The sequence below is a fragment of the Acomys russatus genome, chromosome 16, assembly GCF_903995435.1.
Source record: "Acomys russatus chromosome 16, mAcoRus1.1, whole genome shotgun sequence".
NCBI classification, from domain to species: domain Eukaryota; kingdom Metazoa; phylum Chordata; class Mammalia; order Rodentia; family Muridae; genus Acomys; species Acomys russatus.
This window is the reverse complement of record NC_067152.1, coordinates 33,554,462-33,579,885: the sequence shown is the minus strand read 5'-3', so window position 1 is coordinate 33,579,885 and position 25,424 is coordinate 33,554,462. Positions and strand designations below refer to the sequence as shown.

Sequence of the window (25,424 nt, the reverse complement as noted above, 5' to 3'; positions counted from 1 at the left end):
AAACAAAAAAGACAAAAAAACCAAAACCAAACCAAACCACGCCAAACCAAACCAAAACAACAACAACAACAACAACAACACACACACACACAAAAAGCACTTCAGAGGCAGAGGCAGGTGGATCTCTGAGTTCGAGGTCAGCCTGGTATATAGAGTAAGTTCTAAGTCAGAGCGGTTACACAGAGAAACCCTGTCTCAAAAACAAAAAACAAACAAACAAAACAAAAAGTAACCCCTCAAGAAAACCAGAACCAGATCCTAAGCCGAGAAGCAACCCTCCAAGAGTGACACTTGATGGGCCATAGGCCTGTAATCCTAGCTCCTTGGCTAGTGTGTGCAGGATTCCAAGTTCACGGCCTGCTGGGCTAGAATGAGTTCAGGGCTAGCCTGGGCAACTTAGTGAAACCCTGTCCACAAACAAAAAGCAGTTACAAGCAAGCTCTTACTACCATGCGTTGAGGGTCTTTGCCGGTCTTCCCACGCAACAAAAGCCTTAGGTTTTAGGCCTAAATTTATACAAAGGACACAAGGAAGTCACTACCCGCCAAGAATGACTCTGTACCAGCATTTAACAGAGAGCAGCCTGTGTCAACGTGGTATCATCTAACTTGGGTAACAACCAGTCAAGCCGGGCTTGGGAGTGCACACCTTGAAGCCTAGGGTTCCTGGAAGGTGGAGAGAGGAGGATCAGGAGTCTAAGGTCACCTACCATGACATGGCAAATTCCAGGTCAGCCTAGGCTATGGAGACTACCCCCAAACAAACCCAAAACCACAGGAAATAGGAAGGGCACAGTATAATTAAACTACTGTAACTCAAGTTTGCTTATGGGATTGGAGGTAGTGCTTGCTTAGCATGTATAAAGCCTAGGGTCCAATCCCTGCGCTGCCTGTAATCCTAGCACCTGGGGTGCAGGAGGACCAGAAGTTTAAGGTCCTCATCCTCAAGCACAGTTTAGTTTGAGAGAAAGTTCATTCCAAATGCATTCTGTCCAGAGACTTCCTGCCACAGTATCAAGCAAATATCAAACTCCACACAGGAGATCCTTGAATGTTCTTTGTTGTTTTTTATTCTAGTAAGTCCTCAATGGCTTTATGACACAATTATTTATAGACACTTGTTAAATCACTACCCCTCCAAGCAGAGGCAACTTCAGGAGCTAACACACATCCTGTTTTTATTACTGTCATGTGGCTGTCAGGTAAATAAAAACACATAGTAGGAACATACCCAGGTAAGTGGAGACACAAACCTTTCCATCTTCAGACTGGAAATGGAACATTTTGCACCAATTGGAAAGCAGAATTAACATGAAACCAGGGAGTGGAAAAGACAGAGGGGGCTCAAACACATTCCCTATCTTAAAATTCTAGAAAAGAGCAAGAGTAAGAAAACAACAACAACATATACACCATGAAAACAGTCTTTCTTTTTTAATGACCTCCAATTTTGTGTCCTCTAAAAGCATCCCGAGCCTCATTGTAGATTATGGATCATTTCCTCTTTGGCTATGAGGTGGGTTGTCTTGTTAACCAGAGACATCAGCGAGTTCAGTTTCTGAGACCAGTCATTCAATAAATTATTGGGATCCTTGGGTCTCTGGAAGTTGATGACTCCAGCCAGCCTGTCTACTTTGGCAAAGATGGTCTTGTTAACAACTAGGTTCGAGAGGAAAGCCTCTGACTCCTGTGAGGACAGACAAACTGGATTAAGATGGATGACTACAGGGACAAACATTCTATATCCCCATCCATGAAGACACAGGGTTAGAGCACGGACAGTTCCTTGCCAACTGCTGACTGTAACGACGGACTTACAATACTTGATCATCTAATGAGCAAAGTGAAAGCAGTCTCCTGTCAGCTGTGGTGACCGTTCCCAGCACTGGGGGAGGTGGAGGCAGGTTCAAGTGTTGCAGGGCAGACAATGGAAATGTGTATGTGCGCACGCACACACACAGAGCATCTGAGTGTCTTTAGAGCCAGGAGTGAGTCTAAATGTGACCCTGCAGATTAGCCCTGATAGTAATGGGGAAGAGGATTGCTACCAACAACAAACAGGCTCCCCATTTTTAGAGCCCTCCCCTCCTTTCTTCTCTGCAGTGCTGCAGATCAAACTTGAGGCCACAGAGGCCAAGCACAAGCTCCAAGGCTGAGCTGGATCCCTAATCTACAGCTACCTCTTCTAACCCCCTTCAGTTTTCGAGACAGGGTTTCTCTGTGTAGCCTTGGCTGTCCTGGAGCTCACGCTGTAGACCAGGCTGGCCTCGAACTCACAGAGATCTCCCTGCCTCTGCCTCCTGAGTGCTGGGATTACAGGTGTGTGCCGCTGCCACCGCCTGGCTTACCTCTAAAAGGCACTGTGGTATAGTTGTTTCCAGCAACGCGGGGTGAAAACATATACTCTGCCACTAGGTAACTACAAGGTTACAGATAAATTATGCTACTCTGGTGTCGTTTTCCACAGAACTAACCAGCTATTCAAGAGGGAAACCATTCAACTGACATGTGGTGACTTCTCTTTGAGTAGGGTTTCTCTGTAGCCTTGGCTGGCCTCGAATTCACAGAGATCCGCCTGCTTCTGCTTCCCTGAGTGCTGCACTTTGCTTGACTCTTCTTTTTGTAGATGAACTATGACAACATGTTCTTTCCCTTAACAGAAATGAATTCTCAGGCTGTTAATTCCTACTTTTTTTTTTTTTTTTGGTTTTTCGAGACAGGGTTTCTCTGTGTAGCCTTGGCCATCCTGGACTCATTTTATACACCAGGCTGGCCTCGAACTCACAGCGATCCGCCTGCCTCTGCCTCCCGAGTGCTGGGATTAAAGGCGTGTGCCACCACGCCCGGCCATTGTTTTGTTTTGTGTTGAAAGCAGGGTCTCATGTATGCCAGGATAGCATCAAACTATCTATGTAGCACAGGAGCCTTAAACTCCAGATTCTCCTTTTCCCCAAGTGTTGGGGTTACAGGCTTATGCCACCTCCTGCATCTGTGTTAGCTGTCAATCACACACACAGTGTGACTGACTACACCCCTCTTCCAACAGACCTGAGCCATTTCAGTGGTCAGTTAAGCATCCTCACAAATTCTATCTGCACAGTATGTTTCTGTGCTTCTCCCAAGATTTTTAACATACACACTGTGAACTTAGAATTAATCAATGTAGGCTGGGCATGGTAGTGCAATCCCAGCACCTGGGAGGCAGAGGCAGGTGGATCACTGTAAGTTTGAGGCCAGCCTGGTCTACAAAGCTGGTCCAGGACGGCCAAGGATACCCAGAGAAACCCTGCCTTGAAAAACAAAACAAAACAAAACAAAATAAAACAAAACAAAAAGAGAGAGAGAGAGAATTAATGTAAAATTGGTTTGGGGGATACTGGGGATTGAACCCAGACCACACCCCCAAACCTCTAAGTGAAGGGGTAGCTAGCACAAAAGATATTAATACAATCATAAACTTACTATTTTGGCTACTATTTTTGGTATTCTAGATAGCTTTAAATTTAAATCACCTAAACTTAAAATTTAATAATAATAGCTGGGGGTGATTGTCCATGTCTGCAATCCAACACTTGGGAGACTGAGGTAGGAAGATAGAGAACACAGAAGTTGGAAGCCAGTCTGAGGTAAGATGGTGTGTCTAAGCACATAAATCAACACCAGTGAAACAATTGTTTTTCTCACTCCCTTTCCACATATGTTGTGTGTAACTGACACACAACATGAATGGCCACACCCAGACAACACGTTCAGAACTTACATCCACAGAGAGATCCAGAAGTTGTGCCATCCTTTTCATTGTTATCCGAGTATAGTACTTGGCCATAATTCTGATGTTCTGTCAGGGACACACAACAGTTGTCAGGAGGGTTGAAAAGTCAGCTGTTTACATATCTAGGTAAGTTTCCTGGCAGTATGGGACTGAGAGCTATGCTTTTTTCCCCCTATGGCCCCCCTATAGCTCCCCTATTACAAAGGAGCTAGAGCCAGGCGTGGTAGCGCATGCCTGTATTCCCAGCACTCGGGAGGCAGAGGCAGGTGGATCTCTGTGAGTTTGAGGCTAGCCTGCTCTACAAGGCATGTCCAGGACAGCCAAGGCTACACAGAGAAACCTTGTCTCAAAAAAAAAAAAAAAACCAAAACAAAAAACCAACAAAACCAACCAACCAACAAACAAACAAAAAAGAAAGAAAGAAAAAGAAAAGATATGAAAGAAATTAAGAAGCCGGGTGTGGTGGCACATGCCTATAATCCCAGCACTTGGGAGGCAGAAGCAGGCAAATCGCTGTGAGTCTGAGGCCAGCCTGTCTACAAAGTGAGTCCAGGACAGCCAAGGCTACACAGAGAAACCCTGTCTCAAAAAAACCAATACCAAACAAACCAACAAACCAAAGAAAAAGATTCTGGATTCCAGTGGGTACCGCACTCCACAGGCAGAGGCAGGTAGATCTCTGTCAGTTCAAGGTGAGCCTGGTTTACAAAGCAAGTCTAGGACAGCCAGGGCTATTATACAGAGAAATCCTGTCTCAAACAACAACAACAACAACAAAAGGTTTTGGATTCCTGTGGGATTCTTCCAGAATGGAAACTGCTCATCTCCAGCCACCTGTTGTGTTTCTTCCTTCCTCTTTCTGAGAGAGGTTTCTCTTGAGTATCCCTGGCTAGCCTGATCTAGCTATATATACAGATAGCTCAAATTCCCAGCAACTCTCCTGCCTTAGCTTCCTGAGGGCTAGGATTCCCGGAGCGAGCTGCTACATCTCTGACTAATTATCTGTCCTGAAAAGCTAAAACCGGGAAAACAGAAAAGCAGGATGAGCTAGCCTGGTGCTGTCTGGAAAGGGTCGCTGCCTAAAACAGGCTGGTATTTGACTACGAGTACAGGGAGAAACTAAAGCCCTGGTAAAGAACTAGGGGCCCAGGGTCTGCTGCCTTCTGCTCCCCACAGGCACTGTATGCAAGTGGTACACATAAAGCACGCATGGAAAAGAAAAAAGAAAACAAAAAAAGAGGCCAGCCTGGTCTATAGAGCTAGTTCCAGGATAGCCAGAGCTGTTACACAGAGAAACCGTGTCTCAAAAAACCAAAATCCCAAACCAAACAAATAATAGATCAAACCCCAAAAGGTAAGTTTATAGCTGGGCCTACTGGCATACACTTCTAATCCCAGAATTTGGGAGGCAGAGGCAACATGATCAGGGCAAGTTCAAGGCCAGCCTAGCCTGCATAGTGAGTTCTAGGCTTATGAGGGAGGGCTGCATAATGAGCCTTTGTCTTCATGCTCCCTTAAACAGAAAGGCGAGGGGCTGGAGAGATGGCCCAGAGGTTAAGAGCACTGACTACTCTTCCATAGGTCTTGAGTTCAATTCCCAGCAACCACATGGTGGCTCACAACCATCTATAATGAGATCTGGTGCCCTCTTCTGGTGTGTAGGTGTACACACAGGCAGAAAACTGTATACATAATAATAAATAAAACTCAAAAAAAACTAGAAAAGTGATAGTAGCCAGGTGGTGGCGCCGCACGCCTTTAATCCCAGCACTCGGGAGGCAGAGGCAGGCGGATTGCTGTGAGTTCGAGGCCAGCCTGGTCTACAAAGCGAGTCCAGGACAGCCAAGGCTACACAGAGAAACTTTGTCCCGGGGTGGGGTGGGGTGGGGGGGGACAAAACAAAACAAACAAGCAAACCAAAAATAAACAAAAAAGAAAAGAAAGCCGGGCGTGGTGGCGCACGCCTTTAATCCCAGCACTCGGGAGGCAGAGGCAGGTGGATTGCTGTGAGTTCGAGGCCAGCCTGGTCCACAAAGTGAGTCCAGGACAGCCAAGGCTACACAGAGAAACCCTGTCTCGAAAAACCAAAAAAAAAAAAAAAAAAAAAAAAAAAAAAAAGAAAAGAAAGAAAGAAAGGTGACAGTTTATGCTCAAATTCACCCAGTCTAAACTCCAAGACAACCCAAACAGTAAAATGCCAGGCAGCAGACTGCACGGTTCTTACATGCTCCACAACTCTGTTCTTCAAGTCTTTCCACCTTTTTTCACCTTCTTCTGTAGAGCTGAAGACGTCAGTTGCTGGGGTCTCAGGGGAGCCCTTCCGCAGCTCCATCCCATAGTCCTCAACAAGTGTGGACCAGCGCATCAATTCCATTGTGGTGAAAAGCTTCAGCAGATCCCTGCAAAGTGCAGCAAGTCAGTGCTTCAGATCTGCCCAACAGGGTTACTTAGTGTTGCTAATCCCAAGCCCCAAGTTCTAAGCACTCCCCTCCCTGACCAGAAACTTCCTTCTTGCCACATTGAAGCCTGACTTGTCCTGTGCGCGTATGACTGAGGGTGCACATATCCCATGGTGCACAGCTACGTTAGAAGACAATCTGTGGCAGTTGGCTCCACTTCCACCATGTGGTTCTTTGAGCTGTCAGGCTTAGAAGCACCTTTCCTCACTATCCACCTTGCAGGCCCAAGACCTGAAACTTTTCGAGTGCTGACACGATCCCACAATTGGAAAATTCCACCTGTGACCTCGTGCATTTCAATGTCGCCTAAGAAGTCTAAAGTGTTAAACTTGCAACTAAGTGTAAGAAAATGAGTTCTCAGCTGGGTGGCGGCGGCACACATCTTTAATCCCAGCACTCAGGAGGCAGAGGCAGGCGGATTGCTGTGAGTTTGAGGCCAGCCTGGTCTACAAAGTGAGTCCAGGATAGCCAAGGCTACACAGAGAAACCCTGTCTCGAAAAACCAAAAGAGTTCTCACTGGAACCATCATGATTCAGCACTAGGAGTAGTGACGGGACAGTCAGCCTCTAACTTCTGATGGGTCAACTACAGGTTAAATAGCACACACTTGTCTTCCTGTATAAGGCACAGGTCAAACATTCATGAACTTCAGGCTGGGCCCCAACCCAAGATACCATATCTGAAAAACATCTCATGTCAAGTATTTCCGCTAAGAGACTCTCAGCTTGATCAATAACAAATTAAAACTTACCAACAAACAAATCAAACTCTTGCCACTCTTACTTAGTGGAATGTGACAAACTTGACTTTGGTCAATTATTGTGCCATTTCCCTCACAATCTGAAGAGCTTGCCCTCTGTTAAGTGTTCTCCTTGCTGTACCTGTCAATCTCTGAAACAGCCGTAAGCACACTAGTATAGATAAGGAGGAGCAGCTATTAAAACAAAAGCCCGTCACATGAGAAGAAATGTGTCAGTTTACATATGGTACACTTCACATGATTATACTCCCGAAGAACATGAAGTCCAGGCCATGAGTGATAAAACCTTTAAAAGGTGATTACTGACCAAAATAATACTTTCTCTATTCCAATCTAGCAGCAGCCATGTGTACAGTTAAAGGGAATTATCTTGAGTGAATTTCTTTCTTTTCTTTTTTTTTTTTTTTAAAGATTTATTATATGTATACAGATCTCATTATAGATGGTTGTGAGCCAACATGTGGTTGATGGGATTTGAACTCATGACCTTTGCAAGAGCAGTCAGTGCTCTTAACCTCTGAGCCATCTTTCCAGCCCTTGAGTGGATTTCTATACCGACACAAGAACTTACTTGTATTTGGGAATTTCCTCCAGTTTTTTGTCACTACTTATCCGGTGAACCAAATCTGACTGCTCATTGTCGAAAGGAGCCAGGGTAACATAGAGAACAACGCTTTTCAAAGCCTAAGAAAGTTGCAAACAGCAGTTCATATGTAACTGAAAACATAACAGGTTTGAGCAAAAAGTGACTGTCTACATAGCAAGTTTCAGACCCTGTCTCCAAAAAGGTGCCCAGTGTAGTGGCGCATGCCTTTAATCCCAGCACTCCAGTAGGCAGAGGCAGATGGATCTGAGTTTGAGGCCAACCTGGTCTACAGAGTGAGCTCTAGGGCAGCCAGGACCATGCAGAAAATCCTCCTCATGAAAAACCAAAATGCATCATTTTGGGGGCAAATGTATAAAGAAAAGTTCTAAGTTAGCATAAACACGCACATAGCCACAAAGCACCTTTTTCTTTACTTTTTAATGCAGGGCTTCAATATGTAGCTGTGGCTGGCATGGAACTAGGTAAGATAGGCTGGCCCAAATTCGCTGTGATCCTCTCCTGTTTTAAAGCAGTTTTTATAGTAGCTGCCTTTGGTGACATATATCTTAATTCTAGTAGTAAGAGATGGATGCAGAATCACCAGGAGTTCAAGACCAACCTGGACTACACTGGCCTGCCTCAAAAAAAAAGTAGGCGTGGTGGCACACACCTTCAATCCCAGCACTTGGGAGGCAAAGGCAGGCTCCAGGCCAGCCTGGTCTACACAGAGAGTCCAGGACAGACAAGGCTACACAGAGAAACCCTGTCTCAAAAACCAAAAAAGAAAAAGAAAACAAACAAAAAAGGGGAACCTTTCCTTTTTCATTAAAAAAAAAAAAAAAAAAAAAAAAAAGTATTATGACTACATGTATGCACGCACACCAGAAGAGATCATCAGATCCCACTGTAGATGGTTGTGACCGACCATGTGGTTGTTGGAAACTGAACTCAGGACCTTTCAAAGAACATCCAGTGCTCTTACCCTCTGAGCCATCTCTCCAGCCCCTCTTCTTAATTTTTTTAAATAAAACAACTGAACAAAGTTACTGGTATCTATAACCTACTAGACATGTTGAACAGAATTTCCCGACCCCCAAATCATCCCATTTAGTCTGACACAACGAGCAGAAAGCAGCAGCATGCAGTACATCATATGGCAGTTAGTGATATAAAAACAGGCAAGAATGCAAGTCTTCTTCCCCCTTTCCTTCCTCATGCTAGCAGTCAAACTAGCCAGCCAGGCAAGGGTTCTAGATTTAGCTGCACGCAGCCTTGACGTGTTCTAGCATCATCAGGTCACTGCCTGTCTCCTTACCTGCTGCCACTTCTCACTCTCTGCCTGAATGCAGGGAGTATCGTAGATGGCTCTGTAGTGCTTACAAATCGACAGGTAGGACCCCTCGTGCTGATCCAGCTGAATCATTAAGTTATAGTACTTCAACTTCAGCTTCTGAAAGAAGGTGACAAAGTAAGTCAGGGCTTAGGGTTCTTTCTAGCCAAACACTTTAAATGTCAATAGGTTATGCAGAGACAACGCTCACCTCTGTATTTTCCTCCTGGAAGAATTTGGTGTTGATTTTTTTGCTGATGATCTGTGTGCGAATGTAATCCTTCACTGCTAGGCAGAGTCTCATCTGCTCCAGAATAAACTCCACTCGCTCCTTTTTCTCCATGGACCCATACGTTTCCACCTAGCAGAGCAATTCCTCAAGTAAGCTTAAATTACTTAAGTGGATTAACAGCTAGTCAGGTCACATATTAAGTGTTCATATTTATTCAGTGTTGGTGATTATATAAAAAATTATGGGGCTGGAGCTTTGGCTCAGCAACAGAAGCACATGGTGCTCTTCCACAGAACGCAAGTTCTGTACCCAGCGCCAATGTCAGGTGTCTTGTAACTGCTTCTAACTCAGCTCCAGAGGATTGGATGCCGTTGCCTAGTCTCCATGGGCACGTGTGTACACATGGACACCCCACCCCCACCAAGGGGGCTATATGGCAATAATGACAACAAGTTTAAAGGCAAAACATAGAATGAATGCACAGGCCCCAGGCCTCGGGCCAGTCATAATGCCTCTCAAGTCCAGTTTCCTTGGCTGGAAAACTGAAGGAAACATGGCTGTGCTGTGTGTGAAGGCTACTGGGATGAAGCGTGTAGAGTAAGGGTCTCAGCCTTCCTAACTCTGAGACCCTTTAACATGTTTCCTCATGTTGTGGTGACCACCAACTAGGAAATTATTTCGCTGCTACTTTATAACTGTCATTCTGCTGTTATGAGTCATTATGTAAAGATCTGATGGGCAGCATATCTCAATTGAGACCCTGAGAAAGGGTCATCTGACCCTCCAGTTTGAGACCCACTGATAGATTTGTAGAAAAATGATAAAAAGAATGAATACAACGCAGCATCCCAGAGAGTGTCAATTCATTAAAGTGACGTGACTTTTTTTTTTTGGTTTTTCGAGAGAGAGTTTCTCTGTGTAATAGTCCTGGCTATCCTAGACCCACTTTGTAGACCAGGCTGGCCTCCAACTCAGAGATTGGTCTGCCTTTGTCTCCCCAAGTGCTGGGATTATAGGTGTGTGCTGCCACACCCAGTTGTAACTTGAAAAATCTGAGCACAATTCATGTAACAATTTCTGGTGTGACACTCCACAGCTTTTTTCAGAATGCTTAATTCTATAAAGGGAAATATACATGTCCACTCTATCAGCTTGTGCTTTTAGTGTCCTGGTGAAGACAGCATCAAACCCAGGGTTCTGTATGCAAGGGAAACAATTACTGAGCTCTTAGACTCTCAGCTCTGGCAGTCTTTCTCTGCCAAACCACTGTGGTCTAGAAACATACCTGTAACCAATCATTCACTAAGAATAAAGCCAATAATTTAAAAGCAGATTCCTAAGACAAACCTTTAATCCCAGAACTTAGGAGGCAGAGGCAGGTGACTCTCTGTGACATTGAGGCCAGCCTGGTCTACAGAACAAGTTCCAGTCCAGGACAGTCAGGGCTAGATAGAGAAGCCCTATATCAAGCTGTCCCCCCGCCCCACCCGCCCCGAAACCCAAATCTAAACAGAACTTGAATGTCTACGACAACTAAGGCCAATCTGTTGATGCTGACATTCCTTCCAATTGAGTTTGCAGGTTAGTATGGGAAAGCAGCTTCCAGGGGTCTAAGAGCGTTGCAAGCTGTGTACATGCAGACTTTTGGCAACTTAGCAAAAGAAGCCACTTCCACAAGGAAGCACTGGCAACTCAGCACACGGTTTACAAGCTCCGCAAACACTTTACCTGCAACTCCTGAAGGATGGAGGCAGCCTCTTTCACATCGCCATTTTGCTCTTTTATAGTTGCTAAGGTTTTAGTCAGTCGAGCACGCTCAATTTCAACGTAAATCTATAAATGGAAATCGATAGTATCAGAACTCTTGTAGAAACATGTTAACACTTAAAAGGCATAACTGTCAGGTCTACCAACGTCATCCTACCGCACACTTCATCACCCCACACACTGCAAGACCTCTCTCACTTCACATAGAGACAGGACGCAAAAGCAAACATCTTCATAAAACATTCCTGGGGCTGGAGTCGGCTAACTGGCTCAGAGTCAGCTGCTGAGCAGACTGCAGTCTGCATCCCAGCACCCACAGCAGGCGGCTCACAGATGCGTGTAAGCTCAGCCCCAAGGAATCATGCTCGTTTCTGTCCCTGTGGGCACCACCCCTGAACACACTCAATTAACTTAAAAACATTGTTTTTTTTTCAATTTTGCTTTGGGAAACCTAGTGTAAAATTATGTTTAACAAATAACAGGATCACAAGCTGTATTAATAGCACAGAAAACAGAAATGGCTGAAAAGATTTGCCAGGTAACATTTTGCAACAAGCACCTCTAATTCTACCAAAGCTCTATCTATACCAGACTTATCTTTTGTTCTGGATGTTGTGGACTCAACTCAAATCCTTATCTACTCCAAGCATACGCATGGCCACTAAGACACGCACCAGCCCAATTCATCACTAAATACAATTAGAAAAATATATATTATCTGAGGCCAGGTAAGGCACATATTTGAAATGCTACTACTAGGAAACTGAAGCAGGACCTCCAGTCGGAAGTCAGCCTGGGCCACAGAAGACATTGTCTCTATCCTTCCCCCCTCAGCTTGATCTTGCTAATGTTTAACCCTAACTCACTGCATACACCAGGCTGCCTGGCCTGGAACGCCTAGAGAGCTACCTGCTTCTGTCTTGCAAGTGCTGGTGTGTACCACCATGCCCAGCTTGCTAATATTCTTGTAGCAAAATAAAATTAGTACATTTTAAAATTCCAACAATAAAAAAATCTCAAAGTATAACACCTAAAAAGACTGAAATGAGGATTCATGCTCAACAGCAACCCCAAACCTGAACTCCCAGTAACATCAGCTACGCAGATACTTAGGCATCTTCTTTTTTAAAAGTCATTATCTACTTATGTTTGTGTGCGCTTATGAACGAGTGCTAATGCAATGAGGTACACACGGAGGTCAAACCAGAGGACTTGGGTCCCAGGGGTCAAAGGAAGGCTACCTGGCTTGGCAGCAAGCACCTAACCCACTGGGGCACGTCACAAGCCCACCTGACTGCCTTTACATACATCACTTCCCTCACATCTACAATGTCTTGAGTCATATAAAGTTTGATTCATTTTAAAAAGTCATACAATCCAGTTAGTTACTCAAAAGGCTAAGACAAAAGAATGGTAAGTTCCCAGCTGGGCTACACAGTGAAACTTCTTTTTAATCCTAATCTCTTTCTGCATCTCTCAAAAAGCTACATAAATTTTGAGGTAAGACCAGTTAATTGTGAGTGGGGTGTGGCACACACCTTTGGTCCTAGAACTTGGGAGACAGAGGCAGGCAGATCTCTAGCAATTTGAGGCCGCATGGTCTACACAGTGAGTCTGAGGTGAGCCAGGGCTGTATAGAGAGACCCTGTCATACAACAAAACACTAGCAAACCACCACACAAACATACTTACATACAACACAGAAGCACATAACCCTCATGGACTGCAGGTAAGACATGATGTCAACAGAAAACTCACCTTTCCTTCCGTAACCATCCGCAGTGTATCAATCAATCGCAGCTTGACCGGGAGGTCTGTGATCTCCTCTACATAAGTACAGCACTGCTGAACCATTTTTGCAACCGCCTAATAAAACATGATAAACCACTCAGAAATAAAAATCATTCTTCAAACAGAAAAAAAATAAATATTTTTGTTTGTTTGAGAAAGGATCTCTCTATGTAGACCAGGCTACTTGAATCCCAGAGAGCCGCCTGCCTTTGCATTCCTAGTGCTACCATTAAAGGCATGTGCCACCATGCTCAGCTGGGGTGGAAATTCAAAGATAGATCTCAGTAGACTCTCAAACTACCTCTAGAGCTGGGCAGTGGTGGTGTACACCTTCCATTCCTGCCCTCAGGAGGCAGAGGCAGGTGGATTTCTGTGAGTTCAAGGGCAGCTGGTCTACAGAGTGAGTTCCAGGACAGCCAAGGCTGTTACACAGAGAAACCCTGTCTCAAAAAACAAAATAAACCACCACCAACAACAACAACAAACAAAAAACACCACCAACAACAAAAATCTACCTCTAGAATTAAAAAACTTGTAGGTTAAACAAATTTCAGGGGCTGGAGAGATCGCTCAGTGGTTAAGTGCACTGTCTGCTCTTCCAAACGACCCTGGTTCAATTCCTAGCACCTACATGGCAGCTCACAACTGTCAGTAACTCCAGTTCCAAAGGATCTGGCACCCTCAGAGGCAAAACACCATAGAGAAATGGCTAAAAAAATTTTTAAACAAATTCGGAGATTAGTTTCATAAAAGTCCTTATTTAAATGCATATATATGGCTTAAATTTTTTTATTTATAGCTAAGCGGGTGGTGGTGGCACAGGTGTTGATTCCCAGCACTCTGGGAGGCAGAGGCAGAGGCAGAGGCAGAGGCAGATAGATCTGAGTTCAAGGCCACCCTGGTCTTCAGAATAAGTCCAGGGCAGCCAAGGCCACAGAGAAACCCTGCCTCAAAAAATAAAAACAAGATTTATAGTTAAAAATCTTGATAAAAGTTTTTTATAGATAAAAAAATTTATAGTTACCTATTTATTATGTGTGTGAACTTGTATGCCATGGCCCACATGTGGAGGTCAGACGACATCTTGTGGGCATCAGCTCCTCCTCCACCATGTGGGTTTTGGAAACTGAACTCAGGCTGCCAGGCTTGGCCGCCGCAGGAGCCTTTACTCACTGAGCTGCCTTCCCAGCCCCAGTTCTTTTTGTTTCCACAGCAATAAGGAACTCACTTGTTTTAACTGACTCCGCCGTTTTGACAAAAGCATGATATTTTCATTAAGTAGGTCCCATTCTTTAGCCTCATAGCACATTTTCACCACTGCAACCAAGATGCGGGACGTGGACACCATGTCAGAGGCCTGCAAGGATGAGAACGCATCGGAAGTGAACGGGCAGCACCAAGCAATCACTGGAAAGTGCGGGTCTGTGCCACTGTCCACTCACCGTCCGGGTCTGCTTTTCCAGGGAGAGAAGGGTTTCGATGACTTCTTGAAGCCGTCCTTCCTGAAACAAGAGCACAGTGAGCAGCAGACCATCACCAACAGGCCCAGCACCTGAGCTAAGATTCTGCCAGAGGTAAATCCATGTCCATTCCCAAGGAAAGTGTCATCTACTGCTGCTTGTTTTGTTTCTCTCCATTTGTGAGAAGTCTTTAGGTTAGGGGAGTCTTTAGGTTAGGGATTCCCTAATCAGGATCCACAGGCCGCTTTTCTTCTCTCCTCTGGGTGTTTGAGTGCTCTACAACACAGCCGCATTCCAGCACAGTCCACGGGCTTTTCTTTTTGTTCTCCCTTCTCTAGCAGTCTCTCTCTCTCTCTCTCTCAGTGTGTCTACTCCCCCCCCCCCCCCGCCCCTTCTCTCAGACAGGATCTCATGTAGTCCAGGCTGGACCTCAAACTCACTGTGTAGCCAAGGGTGACCTTGAACTTCTACTTCTTCCTCCCACAGTCACAGACATACAGAACCACATCTGGTTTGTAAGGTCCTAGGGGTAGAACCCAGTGCCCTGCATGCGAGTCAAGCACTCTACCAACTGAGACACTCCAGGCCCACAAACTTTGCTCTTTTTTTTTTTTTTTTTAAGGTTTCTTGAGACACGGCATCTGTGTGTGACAGGAGCCCTGGCTGCCCTGGCCTCACTTTGTAGACCAGGCTAGCCTTGAACTCGCAGAAATCTACCTGCCTTTGCCTCCAGAGTGCTGGGATTAAAGGTGTTCACCACTCCCAGCTCCACAAACTTTTTTTAAAAAAAGATTTATTTATTTATTTATTTATTATGTATATAGTATTTTGCCTGCATGTGAGCCAGCGGACCAGAAGAGGGCACCAAATCTCATTATAGATGGCTGTGATCCACCATGTGGTTGCTGGGAATTGAACTCAGGTCCTTTGGAAGAACAGCCAGTGCTCTTAACCTCTGAGCCATCTCTCCAGCCCCTACAAACTTTTTTTAATATGTAAAAAATCCCGGGAAAAGTTGAACCTGTAACTACAATGATGTCTCATCTGAGAAAAACACTGAGTCTTTGTTTTGGATTCTAATTTATCAACTCAGAGTGCAGATATCTGTTCTGTACAGAACTCCTATTTGTAGGACTCTCAAGAGTCCAAACAGAAGAAGAGACGTTTGAAGAAAACACTCCCAAGCTAGCCTGAAGGTCACGCTCTTAAGCAGGGGGCTGACGCAGACTGCATATACCCTGGAGAGATGAGAGAAGTGAGCAAGACAGCTGCGGGGAGGGGGCACGGAGTAGAGAGGACTGCAAGTCCGAGGCTAGCCTGGGCAATTTAGCAAGCTCTTGTCTCAAGATGAAAGAGGGCTGGGGATGGCTCAGTGGCAGACTTCTTCTCTGACATGCACACGTGCCCCACCCATTGTTTTTCTAATGACAGTCATAAATATGTTTGGAGTCTGCCATATTTTCCAAGGTAACCTGTAAAACATGCATTTTCTTTCCTTCTTTCTTTTTTTTTTTTTTTTTTTTTTTTTTTTTTTGCTGGAGTCTAGAGAATGGACTATGGAGTGACCCCGGGGTCTTGTATATGTTGAATACACAGTTTACTATTGAACTATAATCCCAGTCAAGACACATAGCACAGATTATGAACCATTCAGACTTAATAAAATCTGGAACGTGAATACAGCTTATTTTAACAATGCTTTCTAAGCAAAAGGGAGCTTCAGTTCAGAAAGGCCTGCAGACCCACGACAGCAGCACTAGCTTAATGTTCACCAGCAGGGAGAGCAAGGGACAAATCTAGAAGGCTAGCAAGTCACAACAAACAGGATGTCTGCTGCAAATGTGACTGTCACCTCATTTTACAGATCACACTCGATCACTGCCGAGACATCTGCAGAGCCAGAGCCCAAGCACTTCCCACGCCAGACCCCTATTTCTCCATTTCAGCATGCTGCTTCCCTTACTGAGGATGACTCTGCCTTGCTCAGAGCAATCTCTACAGGAAAATGGTTAGTATATGGAACTAAACTGAAAAACAGAAGGAAAAAAAAAGTTAAGATGCCAAACATCCTTCACTCACTAAGATAGCTGTCGTACTTGCTGTCACTGTGATCAGGTAGAGTGTAGAACACTTGGAACACCAAGGACAATACCAAGAACACCCTAGAGGAGTCACACTGTCATAGACCATGCTCTGCAGGACCAACACCACATCAAAGGCCATCTTAGAAAGGAGTTCATGGGTGCTGGAGAGATGGCTCAGTGGTTAAGAGCACTGGGTACTCTTCCAGAGAACCTGGGTTCAATTCTGAGTACCCACATGGCTGCTCACAGGCATTTGTAACTCTAGCTCCAGGGGACTCAACACCCTCACACATACAGACATGCAAGCAAAATACCAATACACATAAAATAAACAAAAATAAAAAAGAAAGGAGTTCGTGGGGGCGGGGCCTGGAAAAATGGCACAGGGGTTAAGAACATTGGCTGTTCTTCCAGAGGTTCTGAGTTCAAATCTCAGATGGTTGGCTCACAACTATCTTTAATGGGATGTTTCCCTCTTCTGATGTGTGTGAAAACAGCACTCCTACACATAAATAAATCTTAAAAGAAGCCGGGCGTGGTGGTGCATGCCTTTAATCCCAGCACTCGGGAGGCAGAGGCAGGCGGATCGCGGTGAGTTCGAGGCCAGCCTGGTCTACAAAGCGAGTCCAGGACAGCCAGGGCTACACAGAGAAACCCTGTAAGGAAAAACAAAAAAACAAAAAACAAAAAATCTTAAAAGAAAAAAGGAAGGGGGCTGGAGAGATGGCGCCACCTGCTCTTCCAGAGGTCCCAAGTTCAATTCCCAGCAACCATATGGTGGCTCACAACCACCTATACTGTAATCTGATGCCCTCTTCTGCAGATAAAGCACCCATATGCAATAAATAAAATAAATCTTAAAAAAAAAAAAAAAAAAAAAAAAAAAAAAGGAAGGAGTTCTTGGCTAGTGCGCTGTGAACCATCAATCACTCAGCACATTATTTTTTTTTTTTCTTTTGGTTTTTCGAGACAGGGTCTCTCTGTGTAGTCTTGGCTGTCCTGGACTCACTTTGTAGACCAGGCTGGCCTCGAACTCACAGTGATCCGCCTGCCTCTGCCTCCCGAGTGCTGGGACCCGGCACTCAGCACATTATTTAATACTGACCCGACTGGCTCTACTTTGCAGTGACCCTGAACTATATTCTAGTGCTTGCTGTCTCTGTAAAATTTAAACTGTCGAATTGCTGTGTAGCCATGGAGGCTCGATGTGAAGCTTCATTAGTCAAACATACCCTACTACTCTACAGTTGCCTGGTTTGCTTCTTGAGACAGAGTTTCATCCTGTAGCCTAGGCTGTCCTCAAGCCTACAATGATCTTCCTGCCCCGGCTTCCTGTGTGACAAGCTTCCTGGAGAGCGCCCATGCTTAGTTAGTGTCTTAGTTGCTGTTCTACTGCCATGAGCAAGGCTACTCTTATAAGAGAAAGTATTTCACTGGGAGCTTGCTTACAGCTTCAGAGGCTTAGTTCATTATCATCATGGTGGGGAGCATGGCGGCACACAGGCAAGTGCTGGAGACAGACAGACAGACAGACAGAAAGACACACACAGAGAGAGAGAGAGAGAGAGAGAGAGAGAGAGAGAGAGAGAGAGAGAGAGAAAAGAGAGAGAGAAAGAGAGAGAGAGAGAAAGAAACAGACAGACACTCTGGGCTTTGAATAGGCTTTTTGAAACCTTAAAGCCCACCCCAGATAATACTTTTCCAACAAAGCCATACCTCCTATTCCTTTTTTTCCTTCCAGGACAGTGTTTCTCTGTGTAGTCCTGGCTGTCCTGGACTCATTTTATAGATCAAGCTGGTCTCAGATTCACAGAAATCTGCCTGCCTTTGCCCCTGGAGTGTGCCACCAGATAGGCAAGGATCTACTTCTTTTTCTTTCTTGGTTTTTCTAGACAGGGTTTCTCTGTGTAGCCTTGGCTGTCCTAGACTTGCTTTGTAAACCAGGATGGCCTCAAACTCACAGAGATCTGCCTGCCTCTGTCCCATACTGGCGAGGACCTACTTCTTCCTCTTCTTTTTTTCTTCTTCAAGACAGGGTCTCTCTGTGGAGCCTTGGCTGTCCCAGACTCACTCTGTAGACGGGCTGGCCTCGAACTCAAAGAGATGCACCTGCCTCTGTCTCCCAAGTGCTGGGATTAAGGTGTGTGCCATCACATCCAGCTATTGAGGAGTTACCTCTTCTCCCCGCCCTCTGGCCCGAGACAGGGTTTCTCTGTGTAGCCTTGGCTGTCCTGACCTTGCTCTGTAGACCAGGCTGGCCTTGAACTCACAGAGATCCACCTGCCTCTGCCTACGGAGTGTTGGCATTAAAGGCATGCGCCACTATCGCCCAGCTTGAGGATCTACTTCTTAAAGGGGTCTTTTGTTTAAGCTGTTAACACCATTAAGCTGTTTTACATTTTATGTGCTTTTTATTGCTAATGTTCACTAAGGGAGGAAGCTGCAAAGGAGAAAAAAGTCTGGAGGAGCAGAAGAGACAAAGAAAAGCCGGGCGTGGTGGCGCACGCCTTTAATCCCAGCACTCGGGAGGCAGAGGCAGGTGGATCACTGTGAGTTCGAAGCCAGCCTGGACTACAAAATGAGTCCAGGACAGTCAAGGCTACACAGAGAAACCCTGTCTCGAAAAACCAAACCAAACCAAACCAAAAAAAAAAAAGACAAAGAAGATAGAAAACCATATGTGTAAGACTGTAAACAGCCTGTAAGTAACACATGTCAGTACCCCAGAGCCAACCAGAAAGGCCTCAGCACTATCAACTGCTGAACCACTAGTATGTGCACTTCAGAGGCCCCTTCAGACTGCGTTAACACAAGGTGAAATGAGCTTCACCCCAAACTAGGATCCCTTTCATCACCTGCCATCCTGCTGCTAGGGCCCTCATGTGATACTACAGAAGCACCAGATAAAGTGTACCTAAGTGTAGGCTACAGAGCCAGACTGCTGGTTCTACAGTTTAGGGTGCTTTTGTTTGTTTCATTTTTCGAGACAGGGCTTCTCTGTGTAGCCTTGACTGTCCTGGACTCACTTTGTAGATCAGGCTGGCCTTGAACTCACAGCAATTCCTCTGCCTCTGCCTCTCAATGGTGTGCACCACCACACCTGGCTGCTGGTATAACTTAGTTTCACCACTGTATAACCTTAGGAAAATCAAAACACCCTGCCAGACAGTCGTGGTGCACGCCCTTAATCACAACAGTAGGGTGGCAGAGGCAGGTAGATTTCCAACTTCCAGGCCATCATGGTCTACAGAGTGAGTTCCAGGACAACCAGGGCTACAACAGAGAAACCCTGTCTCAAAAATTAACAACAAAACTCCCTACAACTCTGGCCCTCACCTTCTCTCTTAGGGTTCATGAATAAATTAATAGCCAAAAAGATAAGTCCATAACATAGTGTGTGCGTCATGATCATCACAACTGACATCTTTGCAGAACCCACAGCATCATCAGCTATACATCCTAATGAGGATTGTCCTAAGTCATGCCTGCAGGAGGAAATAATCACTGAGGTCTGGCAATTTTACTGCTCAGGCTTAAGACTTCAGTCTGCCTCTGTGTGGTTTTTCTTTTTTTTAAAGATGTATGTATGTACGTACGTACGTGTTCTACTGGCGTGTACACCTGCAGGCCAGAAGAGGGCATCAGATCATAATATAGATGCCTGTGAGCCACCAGGTGGTTGCTGGGAATTAAATTCAGGACCCCTCAGAGCAACCAGTGCTCTTAATCTCTGAATCATCTCTCCAGCCTCTGTGTGCGTGTGTGTGTGCGTGTGTGTGTGTGTGTGTGTGTGTGTGTGTGTGTGTGTGTGTGTGTTTCCACCTCCTGTGCAGGGATCAAAGGCATGAGCTACCATTTTTGAAGCTTCTGCTAAATGTGGCTTTCTCATCAGATATATTCTTCTTCTTCCTAAAAAGATTTCAATTTATTTACCTTTATTTTCTGTGCATTGGTGCTTTGCCTATAGACTGTGTGTGTGAAAGTGTCAGATCTTGAAGTTACAGTTGTAAGCTTCCAATTGGGTGCTGGGATTTTTTAACCTGGGTCCACTGGTCCCCTATAGTTATAAGGTTATTGTGTAATTTAAATGCTAATTTCTATACCCTCTCATATCTGGTTGTTCTGACAATCTCCTGTCTCCATGTTGTGTAAATGCTGCTCTTCGATTGTCCCCTGATATACCAGTAAAGCAGCTTATATTCAATCACTGAGCTGGGACAGAATAGGGCTGGACTTGTGGAGTTGGAGGAGGAAACACTTACAAAGTGTAATTATCTCTAGGATGTATACTAGGAGGAAGCCAAATTACCTTAGAGGACTAAGAATAGAGTGGTAACTGCTCAGTTATTGTGTTGTCAAGATTATTAAACAAATATAATAGAGTCTCAATTATTTGAGATAGCCGTGTTAAGAGAAACAAGCAATTTTATAAAAACAAACAAACAAACAAACAAACTGCCCCCCCCCAAGACAGGGTTTCTCTGTGCAACAGCTCTGGCTGTCCTGAACTCACTCTGTAGTCCAGGCTGGCCTAGAACTCATGAAGATCTACCTGCCTCTGCCTCCCAAGTGCTGGGATTAAAGGCATGTGCCACTGCCTCGCGGCAACTTTTAACAGTGCCTTTAACTGCTGGGCCATCTCTCCAGCCTTCCTAATATGATTTAAATTTTTCCAGCCTGGTCTACAAATTGAGTTCCAGGACAGCCAGGGCTATACACAGAAAAACCCTGTCTCGGGAAAAAACTGACACATTCTTATCAAGTATAACATGTATTTACCTTCAAATTTCTTTACATTTGAAACGAACAATGCCTGTAGAACTAATGACCCTTTAAACAGGAATTTATATATAGCAAAAACTGATCACTGTTCTTGTTACTAGGCAACCTGACCATGATTAGCCTAGGATAACCCCTGACCTTGAAGTCTTCTCACAAATGAAAAGAACAAAACTTTCTTCATAGCATTTAATTATCTCAAAATAAAAATTAAACAATGGGGGCTGGAGAGATGGCTCAGAGGTTAAGAGCACTGGCTGCTCTTTCAGAGGTCCTGAGTTCAATTCCCAGCAACCACATGGTGGCTCACAGGCATCTACAATGAGGTCTGATGCCCTCTTCTGGCTTGCAGGCACACTGCAGGCAGAACACTGTATACATAATAAATAAAAATCTTTTAAAAATAAAGTAAAATAAAACAATATAGAATAAAATGTTCCAGACACTCCCAAGTAGAAATGTAATATTAAGGACTCAGTGGCAAGAATACTTGCCTAGTGTGTGGGTCCCAGGGTTTAATCTCCAGCCCTGGAAAGGAGAGGGAAGGGAAAAGCATGTTAGGAACATTGAGAGGGCTGGAGGAGGTGGCTCTGGGGCAGGTGCTCGCCTGGCATGTCCTGAGTTCAATCTCTAGCAACACGAACGCACGTGCAGTTTCCTACAGCGGTTTTTAAAAACTGCATAGCCGTGTGGTGGAGGTAGTGGTGGCGCACGTCTTTAATCCCAGCACTCAGGAGGCAGAGGCAGGCAGGTCGCTGTGAGTTTGAGGCCAGCCTGGTCTACAAATCGAGTCCAGGACAGCCAAAGCTACACAGAGAAATCCTGTCTCAAAAAAACGACAAAAAAAAACGACAAAAAAAAAAAAAAAAAAAACAAAATTGAATAAGAGCAATACTGATTAAAGAGATCTAAGAAATTAACCAGGATTGTGAGAAAATCTTAAAACTATGGATCTGTGTTTCAGAAAGACCGTGTATCCACCCACCTTCCATCCAAAAATAAACAAAAAGCAACATAACTCACACACATACCTTGCTTTGTTTGATAAGCACACAGTTGTTAAAAGCAATACACCAGGGGCTGGAGAGATGGCTCCGTGGTTAAGAGCGCTGCCTGCTCTTCCAGAGGTCCTGAGTTCAATTCCCAGCAACTACAAGGTGGCTCAACAACCATCTATACTGTAATCTGATGCCCTCTGCTGCAGATAAACACTCATATGCAATAAATAAAATAAATAAATCTTAAAAAAAAAAAAAAAGCAGCAGCAATATACCCAGAGAAATCCCTAGAATCTCCATGTTTTAAATTTTAATTACTTTAACAGGCTCACACAGTCTTTTTTTTTTTTTTACCATATCCACTATCCATCCGCTGGCCAGGAAGGCATCTGGCACTTGAGTTTTGCAACTGTGGCATACAGAACAGGACTGGCCTTTCTTGGGCAACGCTTTGTCTACATTCCTCTTCCTGCCTGAGCCTCCCAAGTGCTGGGGTTACACATATGAGCTACCACTGCTGGTGTGGTTTGTACTTTCTAAAGCAAATGACCTCTCTCCCTGCTACCAACACCATTGCTGCACTAATTTCAAAGGGGATGGTCAGGAGATGGCTTTAGCCTACAGTTACGTTTTTTAAGTCTTTAGCTTATTGATTTAAATAGCATTTTAAGGCAGATCAGCATCCAGCTTCTAAGCACTAAAATATTTCACATAAAAATCCATATTCCTGGGGGTGGAAAGATGGTTCAGCAGTTGACAGCACTGGCTTCTCTTCTGGAAGACCTGCATCCCCAGAACACAGACGGCATCTCACATCCAGCGTGCGAACATACATGCAGGCAAAACACCCATACATAAAATAGGTTTTTTTTAAATTTATATTCCTGGCTTTCCATTCAAATCATCAGTGCCAATCAGCTTTGTGAATATACTACATTCCCTACTTATATATTTAGCTCTTCAGGACCAAACAAATCACCCTTGCAATGGGTACATCTCAGGTGACTTGGAACACTGAACTGTAGGAATTTAAGGAGGGCTGGTATAATCCTTAGCAACAGCCAACAACACATCTAACGAGCAAATCTAGTTTTGACTCCCTGATTTTGGCTATTACTAACTACAACCTTGGGCAAAATACTTTTAGCCTTGACGACTTCTTCCCCCCCCGCCCCCAAGACAGGGCTTTTTGTTTTTGTTTTTTTGTATCTTGGCTGTCCTGGCCTCACTTTGTAAACCAGGCTGGCCTCGGACTCACGGCGATCCACCTGCCTCTGCCTCCTGAGTGCTGGGATTAAAGGCGTGCGCCACCACCGCCCGGCTAGCCTTGACGTCTTTAAGTACAAAATGATATAAAAACTTGTCTGACACATAGAAGAGTGTGGAAAGGTTTGGGTCAACGTATGTTCTTGTTCTGTGATAAGGTTTCATGGATAGTGTAGTTCAGTGGTAGAGTATTTGTTTAGCGTGTGCATGACCCTGAGTTAGAACCCTAGCACCACAAAACACATTATAAGTTGGCTCACTGTTCATGATCTGCTCTCTCAGGCTCTGTACTTTTAATACCAGTTTGTCTTTCCGATAATATCCTCTTTGGAAATGACTCTATCTCAGTTTTATTTCATCTTACTCAAAGCCAATATAAATGTCAGCTTCTCTCCCGTAAGAACGAACAGCTTTGCTTTCTTCCGTGTTCCAATAACACTTTCATCTGGATGGCTCACTACCAAGCCTGGGTCCTGGGTTCATTACTGCCACTTTCCTGGTCCCCCTGGCCAAAGACCAGGCACACTGCCGTGATTTAGACCTAACTGCCTGGGACACAGTAAACCCTGAACCTGAGAACCGAAGAGTCCCAAGAAAGGGCAGGCACTTAAACCAGGCGTCAACTTCGATGGCAAACAGGTAACCATCTATTTATCTAGAGCTTGGGGCAGCTTCGGGTTGCGGCGACTCCCGAGCGGACAGACCCCGGGGTCTCCCACTCAAGCACGTCCAACTCGGGCTAGGAAGACACCGGGATGCGCGCTCCAGCCCGCAGGCCCCCTGAGGCCTAGGCAGACTCAACGCCGTGACTCAGCCCCTGGCGCCCGCCAACAGCCGGCCGTCCTCCCCTTACCTTGGCCAGCTTCTCGCACTCAGGCAGGCGCTGGTCCACCGTGGCGCTGTAGTCCACCTCCATCTTCACAATGCGCCCATCGGCCCGCTCCGAGCCTCCGTCTGCCATGGTCCCTGTCTAAGTGTCCCCTGCTGTACCCCAGGATCGGCCACCACTCGTCACTCACACCGGAAGCAGCCCGCGCATCCACTCAGGCAGAGCGACGGAAGCCCGCGGGAAGGACCCCCGTGAGGCCCTTTACGCTGGTTACCAGTCAGGCAGTGCTGCAGACAGCCCTAGAGGCGGGGAGTACGGCGCGCGGGGAGGGGAGAGTGGGGCCCCGACCCGAGGATGGGCGGGGCTGTTCTGTGGGCGGGACTAGTGGCTCCTGTCTGCTGGTTCTAGGTGTCTGCATCTCCCTACTGGGTGAGGTAAGCGAATGTGACACAGCAGGATACCTCACGTTTATGTCCTCTGCTTCGAAATACCTCTGGTTTACCAGAACAATTGGTGAGCCACTTGACTTTTTCTTGGTCCTCGGTGCTCTCATCTATAAGTGAGGAGGATAAAACTGACCCGGAAGGCAAAAATTCTAAGGTTTTTCACTGATTGAGAATCTTGCATTGATCTGTGGGATTTCTAATGGCTCATGGAAGAAAAGGAGGCAGGCAGCTCAGTAATATAACAAGTGTTATTGCATTTTCACACAAACCACCGTGCCAATAACAAGAATTTCTAACACAACTCAGATCACATTTCTGAGAAAATTGCAATCCTTTATTATAATTTTTACATCGATTTGGTTATATGTCTATGTACATGCATGTGGAGGTCAGAGGACACAGCTTGTGGGCGTCAGTCTTGCCTGGAGATTGAAGCCCCAGGCTTGACAGCATGCATCTTTACTGGCTGAGCCAGTACCCTTGCCTGAAAATTGCAATTATTATTATTATTTCTTTGATTTTTTGAGACAGGGTTTCTCTGTGTAGCCTTGACTGTCCTGGACTCACTTTGTAGACTAGGCTGGCCTTGAACTCACAGAGATCCACCTGCCTCCACTTCTCAAGTGCTAGGATTACAAGCGTGTGCCACCATGCCTGGCTTGAAAATTGCAATTTTTAAAGGCCCACTCAAGTTTCACATATACACTTTCTGAATCCCTATGAAATAGCATAGGATCTTTTTTTAAAAGCTCAGAAAGCCAGGCTTGGTAGTGCAAGCCTAATTAATCCCAGTACTCGGAGGCAGAGGTGGGTGGATCTCTGTGAGTTTGAGGCCATCCTGATCTATGTAGCAAGTTACAATTCA

At 45.3% G+C, this 25,424-nt stretch overlaps 1 protein-coding gene across 1 annotated transcript; it reads right to left on the bottom strand.

Moving 5' to 3' along the window:
- Window positions 1-1,026: 1,026 nt before the first annotated feature.
- On the bottom strand, window positions 1,027-24,341 carry Psmd12 (proteasome 26S subunit, non-ATPase 12). Its single transcript, XM_051158945.1, has 11 exons — window positions 24,138-24,341; window positions 14,140-14,199; window positions 13,926-14,054; window positions 12,665-12,772; window positions 10,868-10,972; window positions 9,119-9,268; window positions 8,893-9,027; window positions 7,563-7,675; window positions 5,996-6,170; window positions 3,760-3,837; window positions 1,027-1,686 (listed from the first exon to the last, which is right to left on the bottom strand). The coding sequence occupies exons 1-11, from the start codon at window positions 24,243-24,245 to the stop codon at window positions 1,477-1,479; spliced, it is 1,371 nt and encodes a 456-aa protein (XP_051014902.1). The 5' UTR covers window positions 24,246-24,341; the 3' UTR covers window positions 1,027-1,476.
- Between the last annotated feature and the right edge of the window lie 1,083 nt (window positions 24,342-25,424).

Bases quoted from the DNA above. Each gene is read 5' to 3' on its own strand.
- Psmd12 (XM_051158945.1), bottom strand. From the start codon at position 24,245: ATGGCAGACGGAGGCTCGGAGCGGGCCGATGGGCGCATTGTGAAGATG. The intron at 3,838-5,995 runs GTAAGAACCGTG...TGTCCCTGACAG, and splicing joins AGAACAGAGTTGTGGAGCAT to AACATCAGAATTATGGCCAA. The intron at 1,687-3,759 runs GTAAGTTCTGAA...CTGTCCTCACAG, and splicing joins TTCTGGATCTCTCTGTGGAT to GAGTCAGAGGCTTTCCTCTC.